At 38.6% G+C, this 20,633-nt stretch overlaps 1 protein-coding gene across 1 annotated transcript; it reads left to right on the top strand.

Moving 5' to 3' along the window:
* Positions 1-185: 185 nt before the first annotated feature.
* LOC113165693 (mucin-2-like) lies at positions 186-15,890 on the top strand. Its single transcript, XM_026365388.1, has 43 exons — positions 186-261; positions 391-646; positions 745-859; positions 1,030-1,120; positions 1,207-1,328; positions 1,414-1,630; positions 1,893-2,018; positions 2,114-2,228; positions 2,320-2,470; positions 2,566-2,676; positions 2,765-2,834; positions 2,979-3,116; positions 3,308-3,472; positions 3,612-3,706; positions 3,791-3,917; positions 4,022-4,277; positions 4,423-4,475; positions 4,567-4,670; positions 4,818-4,969; positions 5,100-5,238; positions 5,763-5,873; positions 5,983-6,162; positions 6,399-6,638; positions 6,731-6,887; positions 7,180-7,307; positions 7,598-7,960; positions 11,940-12,114; positions 12,206-12,453; positions 12,547-12,730; positions 12,825-13,035; positions 13,149-13,324; positions 13,506-13,575; positions 13,787-13,887; positions 13,967-13,998; positions 14,091-14,268; positions 14,388-14,492; positions 14,586-14,626; positions 14,722-14,844; positions 14,930-15,028; positions 15,117-15,245; positions 15,328-15,367; positions 15,447-15,570; positions 15,680-15,890. Exons 1-43 carry the CDS (start codon positions 186-188, stop codon positions 15,888-15,890), a joined length of 6,105 nt encoding a protein of 2,034 aa, XP_026221173.1.
* Positions 15,891-20,633: the final 4,743 nt, after the last annotated feature.

Genomic DNA, 20,633 nt, shown 5'->3' with positions numbered 1-20,633 from the left:
TTATATGGGACTGAAAAGCGTCATGCATCCATTCAGCACATGTTTGCTATGTCTTGGTAATAAAACTTCAATTCCAACTCAGAAGGAGGGTGTGAGCAAAAAAAGGCGCTATCCTGATATAAAAGGCTATTGAGTACAGTCTGACTATTACTCGCTTTGGGGACTGCAAGCCCACGGTGGCAACGATGAGGTGGACGTGCATGTGGTTGTGTGTCCTTGCTTTCTCTGCTGCAGGGGTCATCGATGTGCAAGCTAAACTGGGTGAGACTTTTGGATTTTGTTGAAAGCTTTGCAGGATTTTCTATATACATTATTTTGCTTCAATTTATACACATGGTACAATGTGTGAATGTGTTAAACAGTCAGTTATGTAACTTTTATTTTTCCTAGTTCGCAACCATGTCAGTAGCATCTGCAGCACATGGGGCAGAGAGCACTACAAGACTTTTGATGGTGATGTGTACCAGTTCCCTGGGCTGTGCGAATACAACCTGGTCTCCGACTGCCATGAAACCTACAGGGAGTTCTCTGTGCATGTGAAGAGGGAAGAGAATGGTGGAAACCCTACAGTTAGTTATGTGGCTGTCACCATCAATGACCTTTCATTCCACCTCACCAAGAGCCAGGTCACTCTGAATGAAGTGCCGTAAGTAAAAGTCTTTTAGCCCTTGACAACAAATAAATGTATCTTTTGTGATGTTTGTGATCAATGTTTAATATACGTTTATGTTCCCTTTTTCACAGTGTCAAAACTCCATATTACAACGCAGGAGTCCAGGTGGAAAAAAATGCAGTCTACATAAAGCTCCAATCCAAAGTCGGCATCACTGTCATGTGGAACGGTGACGATGCAGTGATGGTAAAAACTTAAAGCATTTTTTGTCAAATTAAGAACATTAGAGTTCTTGTTGTGGGATGCACCACTCAGAAACATAGTATAACTCACTAGTGTTTTATTTCTCTTTGAGCATATTCATAGCACCTTAATCTTATTAAAATGGTTTAATATATTCTTTTGCTGTGTTATAGGTGGAACTGGATCAGGACTATGTGAATCGCACTTGTGGACTTTGTGGAGACTTCAATGGTGTTCCACTCTATGATGAGTTCATCAATAATGGTATAGTGATTAATGATTTACTTTTTGTATTCATTTCTTTTCTCTGTATCTTTTACATGAGACAGTGTGAATGTAATTATATGCAGGTCGCAAAATGAGCCCAAATGAATTTGGCAACATACACAAAGTTCATCTACCAAACGATAATTGTGAGGACCCATATGAAGAGGAGGAGACTGAGAATGTGCTGGATTCATGCAAGGAGTTTGTGAGTTTATTATTCGTCTGGTTTTAGCATGTTGTGTAATGTGAAGCATTTTCAGTGGAGTAACGTTACCTTTTTTCCCATTCAGCAAACCAAGTGTGAGCAGCTACTGAGTTCAGCGACCTGGGGTTCCTGCAGAGAACTGCTTAACGCTGAACCATACATCCAGGCCTGTGTGCAGGACATGTGTACCTGCACCAACAGTACAAAGGACGTGTGCATCTGCAGCACGCTGACTGAGTTTTCCCGACAGTGTTCCCATGCAGGAGGACAGCCACCCAACTGGAGGACCCCTCAGTTCTGTGGTAATGTTTTGTCCTCTCTTTTCTGGTTTGTCGTCATCTTTTTAGCACTGAAATCAGCTCTGTGAAAATCAACAATTTGTAAGTTCTATGGACACTTTATTATAGATACTTAATTCTTTGTCAACTGGAGAAGTTTTACATGTGGATTGTATGTTTTTTGATGGGAATTAAACTGTATAAGTGCCAGCAAACAGTCTGCAAACCTGTAAATGAAATAGGAAACAGCCATTTTGATTATGTTAATTCTGCTGTATTGACACAGAAAAACAGTGCCCATACAATATGGTTTATGAAGAAAGTGGCTCCCCATGCATGGATACTTGCACACATCTCGACACAAGTTCCCTGTGTGAGGAACACAAAATGGATGGCTGCTTTTGTCCTCCAGGTTAGTGGTTATTACATGTGTATTATTGTTTCGTACTGCATTAGACATGGTTTCCTGTTTCACTTACAATTACTCTAACATGTGCCTGTTTACAGGAACTGTGTTTGATGATATTTCCATGAGGGGCTGCATTGCTCAATCTGAATGTCAGTGCAAGTACGACAAAGTCTATAACTCTAGTGAGGTTTACCGACAGGACCAAGTTGAATGGTACGTCCAATGTTTTATAATTTAAACACAAAGTATTAATTAGCGTGTTCATAAATTATAATGAAACAAATCATTATTTTTGTTGTTTCAGTACATGTTTTGAGGGTAGATGGGCGTGTAAGAACCTTCAAACACCTTCTACATGCGCAGTTGAAGAGGGTTCACATGTGACTACCTTTGACGGGCAAACCTACACCTTCCACGGAGGCTGTTATTACACTCTGGCCAAGGTGGAAAACAAGGTAAATGAGCCTAGTACAATTAAATGGCAGGAGAAATGTAACCAACTGCCAAATAGCATGTATTTATTTAACTGTGCTCCTAATGTATTTTACAGGATGATGCAAGTCCAAAGTTTACCTTGCTGGTCCAATTGGTGCCATGTGCAAATCAGGAGTTTGACACTTGTCTTAAGAGCCTTAAAATCCTGCTGAACAATGACAGAAATGTGAGTTCAAACTGTGTCTGTTAAGAAGATGATAGTCAATTAATTTGCAATTTGCTATGACAAAATCATCAATTCTGTTTTTATTCAGGTATTAACCTTCACTCCAGATGGCACAGTAAAGCAGAATATGCAGACCATCAGTTTGCCATATCACTCAGGTAGGTCAAACAACATTTCAAACAAAAGCTCAGAATGAAACCTATATTATTTTTTATTGGTGGTGATGTGATATTAAATACCAGTACCTTATTAAAATGGGGTAAATTAACTTGTTTGAAGTTTTTGTGTGTCTTTATTCAAAGGTGATATCCAAATATTCCACGCCTCATCGTTTCATATCCTGCTGCAGACCACTTTTGGGTTACAAATTCAGATCCAACACGTGCCGATCATGCAAGTTTATGTCAGCCTGGACCAGAGCTACAGAGAGAAGACACGTGGTGAGTTTTATATTATTATTAAGGAATCTAAAAATCACAACAGATAATTATAGATTCATTTATATTAATTTTTTTATATCGTCTTTATTCCAATAAATGTATTCATTTCTTAATTAGATGTGTCATTGTCCCGAGTTGTGAGTTTTGTTACAGTACCAGTACCAAACCTTCCATTTCCTTGCTTTCTTCAGGTTTATGTGGGAACTACAACATGGTCCTGTCTGATGACATGACAACGCCTCAGGGGATTGTGGAGGGAACAGCAGCAACTTTCACTAACTCCTGGAAAACAAATTTCATGTGTCAAGACAGAGAGGAAAGACTTGATGACCCTTGTTCTCTCAGTGTGGAAAATGGTAAAAAGCAGCATTTGATTTTTTTGTTAGTCTAGTGTTTCCTAACACATGTTTCTGGCTCTTATGCCAGTATTGTCTATTTAAGAAATCTGACACAGCTGTAGAAATAAAAAATAACAGTAATTATCTTCATCCACAGAGTTATATGCTAAACACTGGTGTGCACTTCTGCTAAGTCCAGATAGTGACTTTGCACAATGTCGTTCAGTGGTAGATCCTGAGATGTATTACAAGGTACAGAAAAAACTTTTTTGTTTGTCTTCTATTTAATTAATTGCTGACTTGACAATCTCTATAAGCCTTTTCTGTCTTTGGCAGCGGTGTATTTATGCTACCTGTAACTGTGAGAAGAGTGAGGACTGCCTCTGCGCTGTCCTCTCGTCTTACGCACGGGCTTGTGCATCAAAGGGAGTGCTCTTGACAGGCTGGAGAAAGGATGTGTGCGGTAAAGACTGCTTTCATAATGTTGTCGTACAGCAGAATGAACATTTCTGGTGGTGGATGTCCCCATTAATTAGCAGATCATATACTGTTTTGCATACTACACAGATAAATACACAAAGAGCTGCCCAGAGTCTCAGATCTTCTCTTACAAGCACCAGAGATGCCAGTTGACCTGCAGATCACTTGCATCAGAGCAGCAAAGCTGCAGCTCTAACTTCCTGCCTGTGGATGGCTGCTCCTGCTCTGAGGGTTTCCTCCTAGACGAAAACGGTATCTGCGTCCCCAAGGAGAAATGTCCGTGCTTTTATAATGAAGTGTACATTAAGCCGGGAAAGTCCATCAACATCAAAAACGACCACTGGTGAGTAAATTAGCAACATTTGACTTCAAACTGAAGAAATATAACACAATTGTAAAGTGTATAGTAGAATTCAGTAGAGTCATAGAAAACAATTTGTTTCTTTTTATTGTATCTTTTATATTTGATGTTTTTGTTTTTTTTTCAGCGTGTGCACCAATGGAATACTTAATTGTCATTCTTGGACATCCGGCCAATCAAGTAAGTTTTTACTTTCACCTTTTTCTATCAACACAAGCATTTAGTTGATGCAATGTATCTGAAATACAGCATATTTCTATTTCTCTTCCAGCCTGCACCAATGGAAAAGTATTCTTCAACTGCTCCACAGCCAGCGCAGGAGAACTTGGAGTGCAGTGTGCACGAACCTGTTTAAATCTGGATAGCAATGATTGTGTACGTTGTTTTTGCCGCTGTATCCAAAATAACTGGATAAACTTTTAATTTTGGACAGTATGTTACATTGAAGATTAACCCTACAGTTGTTTCTAGACAGTTTTGAACACTAATTCCTAACACTACAGCTTATGTTTTCTCACCCAGGATACCACAGAGTGTGAATCTGGTTGTCAGTGTCCCAAGGGCAAAATGGACGATGGCAAAGGTTCCTGTGTGGAAAAACATCAATGTCCATGTTGGCACAATGGACATCTACATGCTCATGGAACAAAAATTCCAAACCAGTGTAACACCTGGTATGACCCTGTTTTAAAAGACATATAATATAACATGATAAACAAATATTATGACTATTTTCACCAAGTTTTTAATTCATTTTAATATTGCAAACCAGGTTTTATATTTAACCATTTCTGATTTACCTAGTACCTGCTTAAGTGGAAAATGGAAGTGCACAGAGAAGAAGTGTCCTGGAACATGTGTTATTCATGGGAGTGGTCACTATAGTACATTTGATCAGCGAAAATATAACTTTCAAGGACATTGTGGCTATGTTGCCGTCAAGGTAAATAAACCATGTCACTATCTTTGACCATGGCTCTGTCTGAAATCACAACCTGTGCGTTCATTAACCAGTCTTTATAGTGAACAGTTGTGTAACTGTAACTCATTGTATACTCACTTTGCAGACAAAATCTTGTCACTGACGTCTATAAAAATTATAGGTAGAAAATAGCTAATATGTCATGAACACTTTTTTATTGCACCATAAAAGAAGTATATTTAGAAATTCAGACACTTAAACAAAATGGTGAACAGCAAATGTAGCAGTTGTTTTAGAAACAACCAACAGGTAAGCTTCATGTTTTATTTTTTATCATTTCTGAAATTTCAAATGTGCTAATTCTAGCATTAGTTTACAAAATACAAATACACACAAACAAATAACTCAAAACAAATATGTCACCATCATTTACTTCGCTGGCAGTAATAAATAGAATGCTGAGCCTGATCACAGTGATCTTGTTTTTTTATTAGGCTAGTAAAGATTGATGTTCATTTGTCCATAATAAATATTTCTTTTTTCAGAACAAATGTGGCAATAAAACAGTACAGAACAACTTTGGAGTTATCACCGAAAACGTACCATGTGGAACTACAGGAACTACGTGCTCCAAAATTGTCCGAATCCAACTGGGGGTAACATCTTCTTTATTCTGGCCTAAAATATTGAATACAAACTAACTAACATGTCATCGTGCAGTTTTCGATTACATTGAAAGCAACAGAAATCTCCTTAACATTACAGAGAACAGAAATCAAATTGTCAAAGGGTAAATATGAAGAGGAGGACCTGGGAAATGGCACTGAGATTTCATACAGAATAAGGACTATTGGCTTGTATCTGGTGGTGGAATCTGACATTGGTCTTGTGGTGATGTGGGATCGCAAAACAACTGTTCGCCTCCTCCTGAAACCACAATATAGTGTGAGTCGGTAATTGTTTTTGTAACGATACGAGATCTCGGCTATGAGAGATCTGCTGTCTTTGTAAATCACATAGGCCTTTGGGACAACAATGATATTGATGTACAGTATATAGTATGCAGTAATACACAAGTATGGTAGTGCTTGGAAAATGCTCAATCCTTGTAATGCCAAAAACTATTCAAACAAAACATTGTCTCCACATTAAAAAGTAATTCAATCCTTTTGTATGTTCAGGGAGAGGTATGTGGCCTGTGTGGAGATTTCGATGGAGATGGCAAGAATGACTTTACCACCCAGGGTCAGCTGGCAGTGAGCAGTCTGCTAGAATTTGCCAACAGCTGGAAAGTATCCAGCAACTGCCCAGATGTGGAAGCGAATGTTAACCCTTGTGTAGTCAGACCACATCGACATCACTGGGCAAAAATGATGTGCAGCATTATAACTGGGAATGTATTTAAACAATGCCACAATAAGGTAACAGCACATTTGTTTCTAATTTACTACTACTACTACTAATTTATTGTTATTAAGTGTTTGTAATTTGTAAAATGAAAATTATTGAACAGGTTGACCCTCGTCCATTTCATTATAACTGCATGAGAGATTCTTGTGCCTGTGACGCTGGTGGAGACTGTGAGTGTTTCTGCACAGCAGTCGCAGCTTATGCTCAAGCTTGTAATGAGGTTGGCGTCTGTGTTGCGTGGAGAAGTCCAGAAATCTGTCGTAAGTAAAAAGCTATTTTAGTCTCATGCTATTATAATGATACGTATTAGCCTTTTCTCTCGTAAAAGATCTTGTTTTTAGATCAGTGTTTATATTAGATTTGTCAGGATATTTGCGATCTACATATATCTACTGGAATTAGGTTTAACTCAGCAAATTTTGCTAAAACTAAATACAATGATGGATGAACGTCTCAGGTGGACTTTAGGTTCAACTTCTCTTTCACTGAATGTCACTTTATTTAATCATTTCCTTTATTTAACTATATGACATATTTGTATCTTTTTCCTAGCTGTCTTTTGTGATTACTACAACCACCATAATAATTGCCTCTGGCACTATCGTCCTTGTGAAACTTGCTACAAGACTTGTAATAATCCAGTCTGTTCCAACCATTTACCCAGTCTTGAAGGTAAGAGGGTAAGAGGTTAAGTTAAGTTAAAATGTCTCATTATATATTTATTTGTTACTTTACTTTTAGTTAGTAGATTAGAAAAGGAAATGAATGATAATCTGACCAGCACCAGTGTTTTTTAAAAACAAATGAATAAAGCTTTGTGTTTTATCATGTGACCTTTACAGGCTGTTACCCTGTATGTCCTCCTGATAAGCCATATTATGATGAGGACAAACACATATGTGTGAAAGACTGTGAACTAACTCCTACTACAACTACAACCACAACTACACAATCTACAACCACGACAACTGAACCTACCACCACAACTACACAATCCACAACAACACCTACTACAACCACAACTACACAATCCACAACAACACCTACTACAACCACAACTACACAATCTACAACCACGACAACTGAACCTACCACCACAACTACACAATCCACAACAACTCCTACTACAACCACAACCACACAATCCACAACAACACCTACTACAACCACGACTACACAATCTACAACCACAACAACTGAACCTACCACCACGACAACTGAACCTACCACCACAACTACGCAATCCACAACAACACCTACTACAACCACAACTACACAATCTACAACCACGACAACCGAACCTACCACCACGACAACTGAACCTACCACCACAACTACACAATCCACAACAACACCTACTACAACCACAACTACACAATCTACAACCACGACAACTGAACCTACCACCACAACAACACCTACTACAACCACAACTACACAATCTACAACCACAACAACTGAACCTACCACCACAACTACACAATCCACAACAACACCTACTACAACCACAACTACACAATCCACAACAACACCTACTACAACCACAACTACACAATCTACAACCACGACAACTGAACCTACCACCACAACTACACAATCCACAACAACACCTACTACAACCACAACCACACAATCCACAACAACACCTACTACAACCACGACTACACAATCTACAACCACAACAACTGAACCTACCACCACGACCACTGAACCTACCACCACAACTACGCAATCCACAACAACACCTACTACAACCACAACTACACAATCTACAACCACGACAACCGAACCTACCACCACGACAACTGAACCTACCACCACAACTACACAATCCACAACAACACCTACTACAACCACAACTACACAATCTACAACCACGACCACTGAACCTACCACCACAACAACACCTACTACAACCACAACTACACAATCTACAACCACAACAACTGAACCTACCACCACAACTACACAATCCACAACAACACCTACTACAACCACAACTACACAATCTACAACCACGACAACTGAACCTACCACCGACAACTACACAATCCACAACAACACCTACTACAACCACAACTACACAATCTACAACCACGACAACTGAACCTACCACCACAACTACACAATCCACAACAACACCTACTACAACCACAACTACACAATCTACAACCACATCAACTGCAACTACAACTACAACTCCGAGACCAGCAACACCATGTAAACCATGTGAATGGTCTGACTGGTATGATGTAGATGATCCATATGATGGAATTGACTTGGAAACATATGAAAACATCATAAATAATGGTATGGAAATATGCACCAATATCACAGAAATTGACTGCAAAGCAATACAAAGCCCTGATATGGACCTTAGTGACTTTGTGAGTCAAACTGGTCAAGTTGTTAGTTGTGATGTGGGATATGGTTTAATATGTAGAAAAGAGGACCAGGTAGCACGTCCGTATAAGTGCTTCGACTATAAGATCAGAGTATGTTGTGAGGACTGCGGATACACAAGTACCACAACTCAAACTACACAATCCACAACAACACCTACTACAACCACGACTACACAATCTACAACCACAACAACTGAACCTACCACCACGACAACTGAACCTACCACCACAACTACACAATCCACAACAACACCTACTACAACCACAACTACACAATCTACAACCACGACAACCGAACCTACCACCACGACAACAGAACCTACCACCACAACAACACAATCCACAACAACACCTACTACAACCACAACTACACAATCTACAACCACGACAACCGAACCTACCACCACGACAACCGAACCTACCACCACAACTACACAATCCACAACAACACCTACTACAACCACAACTACACAATCTACAACCACGACAACGGAACCTACCACCACAACTACACAATCCACAACAACACCTACTACAACCCACAACTACACAATCTACAACCACGACAACTGAACCTACCACCACAACAGACTACATCCACAACAACACCTACTACAACCACAACTACACACATACAACCACGACCACTGAACCTACCACACAACTACAACTAACACATCCACAACAACACCTACTACAACCACAACTACACAATCCACAACAACACCTACTACAACCACGACAACTGACCTCCAGCCACGACATGAACCTACCACCACGCACTGACCAACCACCACAACTACACAATCCACAACAACACCTACTACAACCACAACAACTGAACCTACCACCACAACTACACAATCCAAACACACCGACGACAACCACGACTAACAAATCTTCCAACCACGACAACTGAACCTACCACCACGACAACTGAACCTCCACCACAAACACAACCCAAACAACACCTACTACAACCACAACTACACAATCTACAACCACAACAACTGAATCTACCACCACGACAACTGAACCTACCACCACAACTACGCCATCCACACCAACACCTACTACAACCACAACTACACAATCTACAACCACAACAACTGAACCTACCACCACGACAACTGAACCTACCACCACGACAACTGAACCTACCACCACAACTACACAATCCACAACAACACCTACTACAACCACAACTACACAATCTACAACCACAACAACTGAACCTACCACCACGACAACTGAACCTACCACCACAACTACGCCATCCACACCAACACCTACTACAACCACAACTACACAATCTACAACCACAACAACTGAATCTACCCACCACGACAACTGAACCTACCACCACAACTACGCATCCACACCAACACCTACTACAACCACAACTACACAATCTACAACCACAACCACTGAATCTACCACCACGACAACTGAACCTACCACCACAACTACGCAATCCACAACAACACCTACTACAACCACAACTACACAATCTACAACCACAACAACTGAATCTACCACCACGACAACTGAACCTACCACCACAACTACGCCATCCACACCAACACCTACTACAACCACAACTACACAATCTACAACCACAACAACTGAATCTACAACCACAACAACTGAACCTACCACCACAACTACGCCATCCACACCAACACCTACTACAACCACAACTACACAATCTACAACCACAACAACTGAATCTACCACCACGACAACTGAACCTACCACCACAACTACACAATCCACAACAACACCTACTACAACCACAACTACACAATCTACAACCACAACAACTGAACCTACCACCACGACAACTGAACCTACCACCACAACTACGCCATCCACACCAACACCTACTACAACCACAACTACACAATCTACAACCACAACAACTGAATCTACCACCACGACAACTGAACCTACCACCACAACTACGCCATCCACACCAACACCTACTACAACCACAACTACACAATCTACAACCACAACAACTGAATCTACCACCACGACAACTGAACCTACCACCACAACTACGCCATCCACACCAACACCTACTACAACCACAACTACACAATCTACAACCACGACAACTGAACCTACCACCACAACTACGCCATCCACACCAACACCTACTACAACCACAACTACACAATCTACAACCACAACAACTGAATCTACCACCACGACAACTGAACCTACCACCACAACTACGCCAACCACACCAACACCTACTACAACCACAACTACACAATCTACAGCCACGACAACTGAACCTACCACCACGACAACTGAACCTACCACCACAACTACACAATCCACAACAACACCTACTACAACCACAACTACACAATCTACAACCACGACAACTGAACCTACCACCACAACTACACAATCCACAACAACACCTACTACAACCACAACTACACAATCTACAACCACAACAACTGAACCTACCACCACGACAACTGAACCTACCACCACGACAACTGAACCTACCACCACAACTACACAATCCACAACAACACCTACTACAACCACAACAACACCTACCACAACCACAACTACACAATCCACAACCACGCCAACTCCCACTACAACTACCAGTCCAACCACAACTACACAATCTACAACCAAGCCAACTCCCACTACAACTTCAACTCCAACCACAACTAAACAAACTCCTACCACCATCCCTGCTGGACCTGGATGCCCTCACTGGAATGTATCAGTAAGAATCCAACAAAAAACTATATATATATATATATATATATATATGTGTGTTATTTTTATTCTTATTATTTTCATAATACTGCCAAAGAATTTCTTTTTACATTTTTAATTTTTTTTTCAAAATACCATTCTTTCTCTTTACATTAGCAAAATGAGACCTTCGAAATATGTAACTGCACCATGGCCAGGTGCCTTGAAAACTTTACAATTGAAATAATCCCATATGAATGTCCACCCCTTGAGAACATCACTTGTACCAACGGAAAAAAACCAGTTCTTGTGTATGATGAGTACCACTGCTGCCAACATTATGCTTGTGACTGTAAGCCATTCTGTGATCTAAAGGATATATAACATGTTCATTGTCTTATATGTTAGTTAGAGTTTGACCTTTGCTTTTTGTTTCCTATCAGGTGTATGTGAAGGCTGGGGAGATCCTCATTACATCACATTTGATGGTTTCTATTACAGTTATCAAGGAAATTGTACTTACGTTTTGATGGAGGAAAAGTCACTAAAACATAATTTAAAGATTTATATTGACAATGTCTACTGTGATCCCATTGAAGATGTGTCCTGTCCACGATCCATAATTATATCATACAAACAGGAAGTTGTGAAACTCATAAATCATAATCTTCTTGGAACTGCGCAGTTGGAGGTAATACAACACATGAAGCTGTGAAGAAATAATATGATATCATCTTTGTCATATTATACTTTTTTATACAGCTCATTAATTCTTTTCTTGTAGGCACTGAAAAATGGAGAAAGTCTGAAACTACCTTATTCAGATTTTAATATTAAGATCTTGAGTACTGGCATTAACTTGGTTTTGGAGATCCTCCAGTTAAAAACAATAATTACATTTGGAATAACTGGCTTCAGCGTTACCCTGCCATTTGAATACTTTGGTGGAAACACACAAGGCCATTGTGGTAAGAACATCTTTCTCACTCCACTGGCCTCTTTGCTAAATTAATAATTTAAAATTAGAATGTAACCAGAACCATTTTGTGACTCTGCTGTCAGGAACATGTAATAACAACCAGGCTGATGACTGTATGTTACCTGGAGGCCAGCTGGTAGAAAGTTGTGCAGTGATGGCTGACTACTGGCTTACAAAAGACATTATCCAACCCCACTGCCAGATACCACCTGTACCACCCACCCAAACACCTGAACCTCCACCAACCTTTGCTCCATGCAAACCAAACTCCATATGTGACCTTCTTAAGAGCAGGTAAGCATTCTCTACTATGTTGTTATCTGTATGAGAGCCATTCCTATGACATTTACATATTGGAGGTAAATCCTAACAGCTTTTGCTTCCTTGTTTGTTTTTTACTTTCACAGTCTTTTCGAAGCGTGCCACCCCTTTGTCTCCCCAGACAATTTCTATAGAGGTTGTGTTTTTGATAGCTGCCATGTTTCTAACCCAACAGTGGAGTGCACAAGTTTGCAGACATATGCTGCTGCCTGTGCTCAGGCTGGGGTTTGTGTTCACTGGAGGAACCACACCAAACTGTGTAGTAAGCAGTTGATCATTATGTTACTTAAAGTTTTCAATCAGATGACTCATATTAGACTAAACTAATTTACGTTTTTTGCACATTGGCACACACTAAACAGACTGTTGTGCATTTTGTTATTGGCAGTATGTAGACAGTATTTAATAAAAAAGGAACCAATTGAGATTTTTGTCATTAACAGCAACTGACTGTCCATCAAACAAAGTTTACAAGCCATGTGGCCCTGCAGATCAGCCAACTTGTGAAGACAAGTAAGTTTAAGCACAAAAGGAATGTAATGATCTTATAGTTTGTTGTACACATTAAGCTTTGCTAAAACAGATCATAATGGGTAATCAATGTTATATTATTAACAACACAGTAGTAATAGGGAAATTAAAATGCAGTGATTTAAATTTAGTGTATTTTAGAGATCTAAAAGAACTATTTTAAACTCTCTGTTCCTTCTCAATTATATTACAGACCTAATGAACCGACATTGAACTTCACTACTGAAGGCTGCTTTTGTCCTGATGGAATGAAACTTTTCAATAAAGAATCTGGCATATGTGTTGACAAGTGTGGTAAGTGTGGCATATAAATTTAAGCTGAATATACTGTATAAATGATGTCTACTCATCAAGAAATCTTATTTTCCAACAGGATGTCTTGATCCTGAGGGAATTCCTCGTGAGGTGAGCTTCTCATTGTGCTTAGTAAAAACTCTTAACTTGTACTGTTTATATGCAAGAGACTATTAGATCACCACTGTTGTGTATTCTTTTAGTTCAATGAAAGGTTTGAGTACAAATGCCAAAGTTGCATCTGTGAAGAATCCACCAAGACTGTGACTTGCCAGCCTAAGGAGTGCCCAGCACCACCTATAGTAACCTGCTCTAATCCAGGGTTTGTCCTCGTCAACCAAACCAATCCATCAGACCCCTGTTGTTCCAACTATGTTTGCGGTAAGTCATGTTGTATCAATGCTTATTCACCTTAAGGAGTTTTCAGAATGTTACACATTGATAATAATTATTGAAGATGGACTTAACTCGTTACAATCACTGTTTTATGATCTGTACAGAATGTCGCATCAGCACTTGCCCAGTTATCGACCTGAAATGTCAAGCTGGATACTTGCCGGTTGTCAGTGTCCCTGATGGAAAATGCTGTCCAGAACGTACATGTGGTGAGCTCATTAATTCATAGTTTGATTTAATAATAATAAAAAAACAACAGCAGTGAAACATTTACATAATTTTATTGTCTTACTCTTTTCTAGAGCCTAAAAGAGTTTGTGTTCACAAAGACACTGAATATGAGGTAAATAAGGAATTTTACTTGAATTTTGTCCTGATTTTAGAGGAACCTCATGTTCTGCTTGGCTAAAAACACAGAGCATCCTCTTTTTTTTGTAGCCTGGATCTTCAGTTCCTGCTAATATGTGCCAGGATTGTACTTGTTCCAATGAGGTGGACCCCAAATCTGGTCTATTCAAAGTAATTTGTGAGTTTCAGCAGTGTGAAGAAAATTGTGACGTGGTAAGATAATAACACAGTTAAACTTGATTTCCACAGTCTGTACTGGTAAACTGGATTGACAACTTAACTTCTTCCTTTCTTCCAGGGATATAAATATGTGGAAAGTGATTCAGGTGAATGCTGTGGGAAGTGTGTACAGACATACTGTGTCCTCAATCTTAATGGTACCAAGCAAGTCTTGGTGGTAAGTTGGCTGTGATTGTACATGTTAATGTTTAATGGCCTAAATCACCTCAGTGTTTTTGATATTTGTGTATATCTGTAATCCCCAGCCAGGAGATGTCTGGTCACCACCTCAGGATAAATGTCAACATTACACTTGTCTAAAGAAGGGTGAAACTTTAATAACGATCAATTCACACATTGTCTGTCCGCCATTTGAGCCAAGCAGCTGCCAACCTGTAAGTGTTGTAAATTCATCTGGATTGACTGGGTAACACTGGTTAAAATCTAATAATGTATTAATGTATTTTTTCTCCTTAGAATACAGTTCAGACTGCAGCAAATGGTTGTTGCAAAATTTGTGAGTATGACATTGTCTTTATTTTTGGATGAAACTTACTCAAATAAAAACAAACTAATAAAATGTCTCTTTTGAAAAGGTACTGAGAAGGAGAAGGGATGCAAGTTAGTATCCATGAAAACAAAAGTTACACAAAAGGAATGTCAGACCAACGAGGAGGTGGAAATACCATATTGTGAAGGATCCTGCAACACTTTCACAAAGTATGATAGTAGTATGAAAGTGAAAGTGAATACAGTTTGGAAGTCTTTAGGTGTACTTGTACATGTAAATGTTTAAGTTAGTAGTTAATCCTGCCTGTGCTTTCTTTAGGTATTCTGAAGCAGCAGCTACTATGCAGCATTTTTGCTCGTGCTGCAAGGAGGTGCGCTTCAGCAATCGCACTGTTGACTTACATTGTTTGAATGGAGATGTGGTTCCCTACACATACATCCATGTGGAGGAATGTGGCTGTGGTCAAACATACTGCACCAGGGATGCTGGACAATCTGCTCGTAGGAGACGAAGCTTCACACTAGTATAATTACACTAAAGGCTGTGGGATGTCAAATTCTTTCCTATATTGTCCTAATATTTACTACATCTCATACAATAATACAAGTAATTGTCATTGTAGAGAAAGTATTTATCAGTTAATCAAATAAAGCAATGCAAAAGATGACACTTTTTGGATCTTTTCTAAAATTGTCTTGTTTCTGCCACTCCAACTTGTATTGGACTGTGTATCATTTTGCTGTTTGATATTATACAATATCTATTATTATAAAAATGTCTGATCATAATGATTCTTATGAACAATTACAACATACTTTATTGATTCCAATTGGGAAATTTTTATGGGACAGCTGCTGGACAGTACATGTCAGTGCTACTATGTAATTTTAGTGTTTTCTCACCTAAAACACACAGCCAGGAGGAATAGGGTATTAAATCACTGACTCTGGGGTTCTGGTTGTCACCTTAAATGCCCTCTATGGTGGAGTATGAGTGACTACTGTATAGGTAGAAAGTGAGACCAGGCTAGACCAGTGACTCTGCTGGGTTGTTCTTAACTAAAGATCCATATGTTCGGTATATGTCAACATGAGGACACTGTCCAAGGCACTGAAATGGAAAGGGGTGAGTTACCGTCTTAAATTACATGCGCACTCTAATCCAGCTATCCCTGGGTATGTGTATACAGTAGGATTTGGTGGGAACAACCTGTCAAATAATCAAACGACTAATAAGACCTCTGCCAGAGGATCTGACAGTGACCTAGATGTTCGTATTAGCTGAGAATAGAAAAACAGAACCAGTGATGGTGTAACGTGAAACAGCTGATAGCTGACCTTAAAGTTGATGTTTGATTCATTGCCTTATCATCAAAGCATAGTGGTAATTCCCCAAATGTTTTTAAAAGATTGGAAGTTAATAATAATGTTGATTTTTTAACTTTATTTTTATTTATGGAAATATTCAAGCCAAAAACCTCCCTGTCAAAAATTACATTTGTTGGAAACTTTGAGGTCCATGTATCAGAACAGTGTTTGTGATGCATGACTCACCACTGAATAGTAAATTGAAAAGTTTTCTAGGTTAAATGTCTGGTGTTATCAGTGTTCAGTCATTTGTTTTTAAAGTAAAGTTTTATAAATCCAGTGGGTTAGTTAATTCTATCTTATTACATTACAGGGGAAGGTAACAGGATATCCATTAGGAACCAGATGGGTGGAGTATATAAAGATGGGTAGAAATCTCACCTGGGGCTTTCCCTCCTGACCACAACTGTGAGGCAACGCCTGAGCTCAACCTTTGTTTGTTGTTTGATTTTAGTATGTTCCTTCTTAATTAGGTTTTAAATTTTAGTATTTCAACTATATTTGTAATATTTTAGGCTCTTCATTCTAGGTGAGGAAATAAAGTTTGAAGTGAGTGCTTAGGGATATGAGCCATGAACTAAAGTATACCTAGGCTATTTATAAAAACCTGTGTTTTTAAATAGAAATTTTTAGTTTCATTTTTTTGTTTTAGTAAATTATCAATTTGTACTCCTTAATACTAAGGGGAAGAACTGAGCCCCACTTCAGCAAGGTAGATTTGTTTTCACATTATTCTAGATGAGTTTCATTTTTTTTGGCATATCAAAAATAGTTTTGAAAAAGAGAACCATGACTGGGACAACTAATAAAGGAAACTAAAATGAAAAGATCATCACAAGACAACAAATTATATGAAATAATACAATTAATTAGAACCTGTACAGGCAAGGCACATTTATTTGTAGGCATATTATATTACAGAGAAACTCAATGAAGACCATAGAAATGCAAAACAAAATGTAAAATATACTAATATAGTGAGAGATATTCCAGTTATGAACACAGAATTCCAGTCATACGCATCTTAGGCTCCCTCTGCTGGGTCTGCAGAACAAATCCTCACCACAGCTTCAGGTCGTGCTATTCTTTTATTACTACAAATGTAATATAGATAAATCTACAGCAAATATAGTGTAAACCCATGAACCCATTGTTTATGTAATGCGGGGTTCTTGGAAACAACATGAAGTTATTTTTGCATGTTTGAAATAACTACTCCCTCCAAAGGCAAACATGGGTTAGCTCCACTCCCACAGGTGGAAAACTGAAGATTTCACCATGGCTGCGTGCAGCATGTTGGTTCAGGGAGGGAAGTCGATTCGCCAAATTCCCCTCACACAGTTTTTCTTAGAGGATAGACTGTTCAGCATGTACTTCATATTGACATAATGCTATTTAACTTGTTATCATTTCTTGTCATCATTTCACTCATTCGCATTTCAACACACTGAGATGACTGTCAAAGTACGCCATATTAAATGAAAGAGCTAACCATTATTAGTCATATTTAATCACGCATGCAGATAATCTAAGGACACAGACAGCCGGATATGCTGATTTATAGCACATCAGTACAACAAGAGGTACTATTTGGTGTATTATGGTCAAACTAAATTCTACTTCTCTACAATCTGAGTCAAAGCAACCCTACAACTGCTACACCGATATATAGCTGTTGTTGTTGTCAATGATACTTTGACAATGTAATGATATACAATAAAAAGTATATCAATAAAATATAATATAAAAAATAATATATTCATATTTACGTGTTGTACTGTATGTCTTCCATACTTTCCGAAGATACTGAGATGCAGCCTGTTAACGCGTTAAAGTTAGCTTGTTAGCCTGTTAACGTGGTAATGTTAGCTTGTTAGCCTGTTAACGTGGTAATGTTAGCCTGTTAGCCTGTTAACGTGGTAATGTTAGCCTGTTAACGTGTTAAAGTTAGCTTGTTAGCCTGTTAACGTGGTAATGTTAGCCTGTTAACGTGGTAATGTTAGCCTGTTAACGCGTTAAAGTTAGCTTGTTAGCCTGTTAACGTGGTATTGTTACCGCGTTAACTTTCGCTTGTTAGCCTGTTAGCGCGTTAACGTTAGCTTGTTACCGCGTTAACTTTCGCTTGTTAGCCTGTTAGCTTGTTAGCACTGTGAATTTAATTTGTTAGTCTTTGAAGATTGCACTTCCCTAATTAATGCCTGTGAACTGTGGAGAGTGCTGCTGCTGCAGGTTTGGTTAAGTTAGTTACACAAGTTGTGTTATGAATGCTTTTATTTGATTATGATTACTTATATACAGATTATTTCTTATATCTGTTCCTTTCAGTACAACATACATTGAAATAAGTCTATTTTTACTTAAAGATTTCATAACATTGTATTGTTAGCTTTGTGTAGCTGACAGCTTAAAAGGAAGATAAAGATGTATATTGTTTTATTTCCACTTGATACAGTTACATTCTCCAACCAGTGTGCCCTGCACTTTGTTGTTTGAAACGTGTACCCAGTATTATAAAACAACCAGTGCAATTTATAGGTTGGGACAGAACAAAACTTCCTGGCAGTACTCCTCTGTATTTGCTGTATGCCATTTGTCACTGTCTATCTCGTATTTGTGTAGTCAAATGCAATACAGAAGGTAGGTACAAGGAAATAAATGGCAATCAGCAGTGCAGTGCCATTGCCCTCTGTCCCAGCACATGTGTGGTGACGCATGGGTGGTGTTCATAAACACAGAGATGATTAAGTCAGTACGTAAGTTAGTTAATATTAAACATCAAACAGCAGTAGTAGATTGTTTTCTACCTGTCTAGAATAATTACAATAAGTAATAAGTGCAATGATGGACGTGGAATCAAGGCAACTGGACTCAGTTGTCAACTTTCCATTAATGTCAGGTCATTGACAAACACAGAGAACAGGAAAGCAGAGCTTGCAGTGAGCTTCTTTTGTTTTTGTTTCATACAATTAAATATATCCAAACCACTGAATTGTTCTGAAGAGGAGGAACTGAGTAGGAATGTAATTTTAGATTAATTATGCTGTTATTCCTGAACCAATACAGCAACATTTTCACACAAACTAGTGTACACATTTGGTCCAAGTGTACCATTTGACCTTTTTGGTCCTATCTAGCCTGTAATGAACTAATAAATCAAGTAAAGCTGTCATAAGTATTTTCTAAGCAATGCAATAACTAATTCTGTAATTTAATCAATGCTGAATACTAAAATACATTTTGATGCGCCTGGACTGAAATATTTTACTTTAGAATCATGCCGAAATGTACTGTATGTATTTGAATTCCCCTCTTTAAAGGTTTTTATATATAAAGTTATACAAACTTTACCAGAATTATATTTGCCTCAATCATAGGACAAGAAGGTTCACCAAATGGTTTGACAAGTGCAAAAATTATGTCAATAAATGATGAAGGGATGAAGAAGCCCTTGTAAAAACGGTGTTAATCCTACAGTGTCAGTGTGTAATAATAATACAAAGTCTTTGTCAAATATTGACTGAATGTATGAGTGAGTGAAATATGAATTTACTTAACAGATATATAGGCACACCCTACAACCTAAATGCAAAGGATCAGTGAGAAACTAATCTTCTTCTTTCAAGAAACAGGATATGAATAAAATCAATACCATATCCAAGGCCTGATGCGTGCTGAACCTGTATGGAATGAATTTAAAAGATTGTTGGTACTTTAGTGTTTTTCAACTATCAAAATAGAGCAATAGAAATGGAGAGTTGTTGAGAGGATGCTTCGTGATGAAGACAAATTATGGTCTTAAGTGTTGTTATAGTAAACCTCTGCATGGGTGTGAGCTTCAAGGAGACAAAAGCTGTAAGGGTTGACACCCAAAATGTCCCTTTTACCCCTCCTAAACTGTAAACACC

Source organism: Anabas testudineus, chromosome 6 (genome assembly GCF_900324465.2).
Source record: "Anabas testudineus chromosome 6, fAnaTes1.2, whole genome shotgun sequence".
In the NCBI taxonomy this organism is placed as follows: Eukaryota; Metazoa; Chordata; class Actinopteri; order Anabantiformes; family Anabantidae; genus Anabas; species Anabas testudineus.
This window is presented reverse-complemented; position numbering and strand designations above follow the sequence as displayed.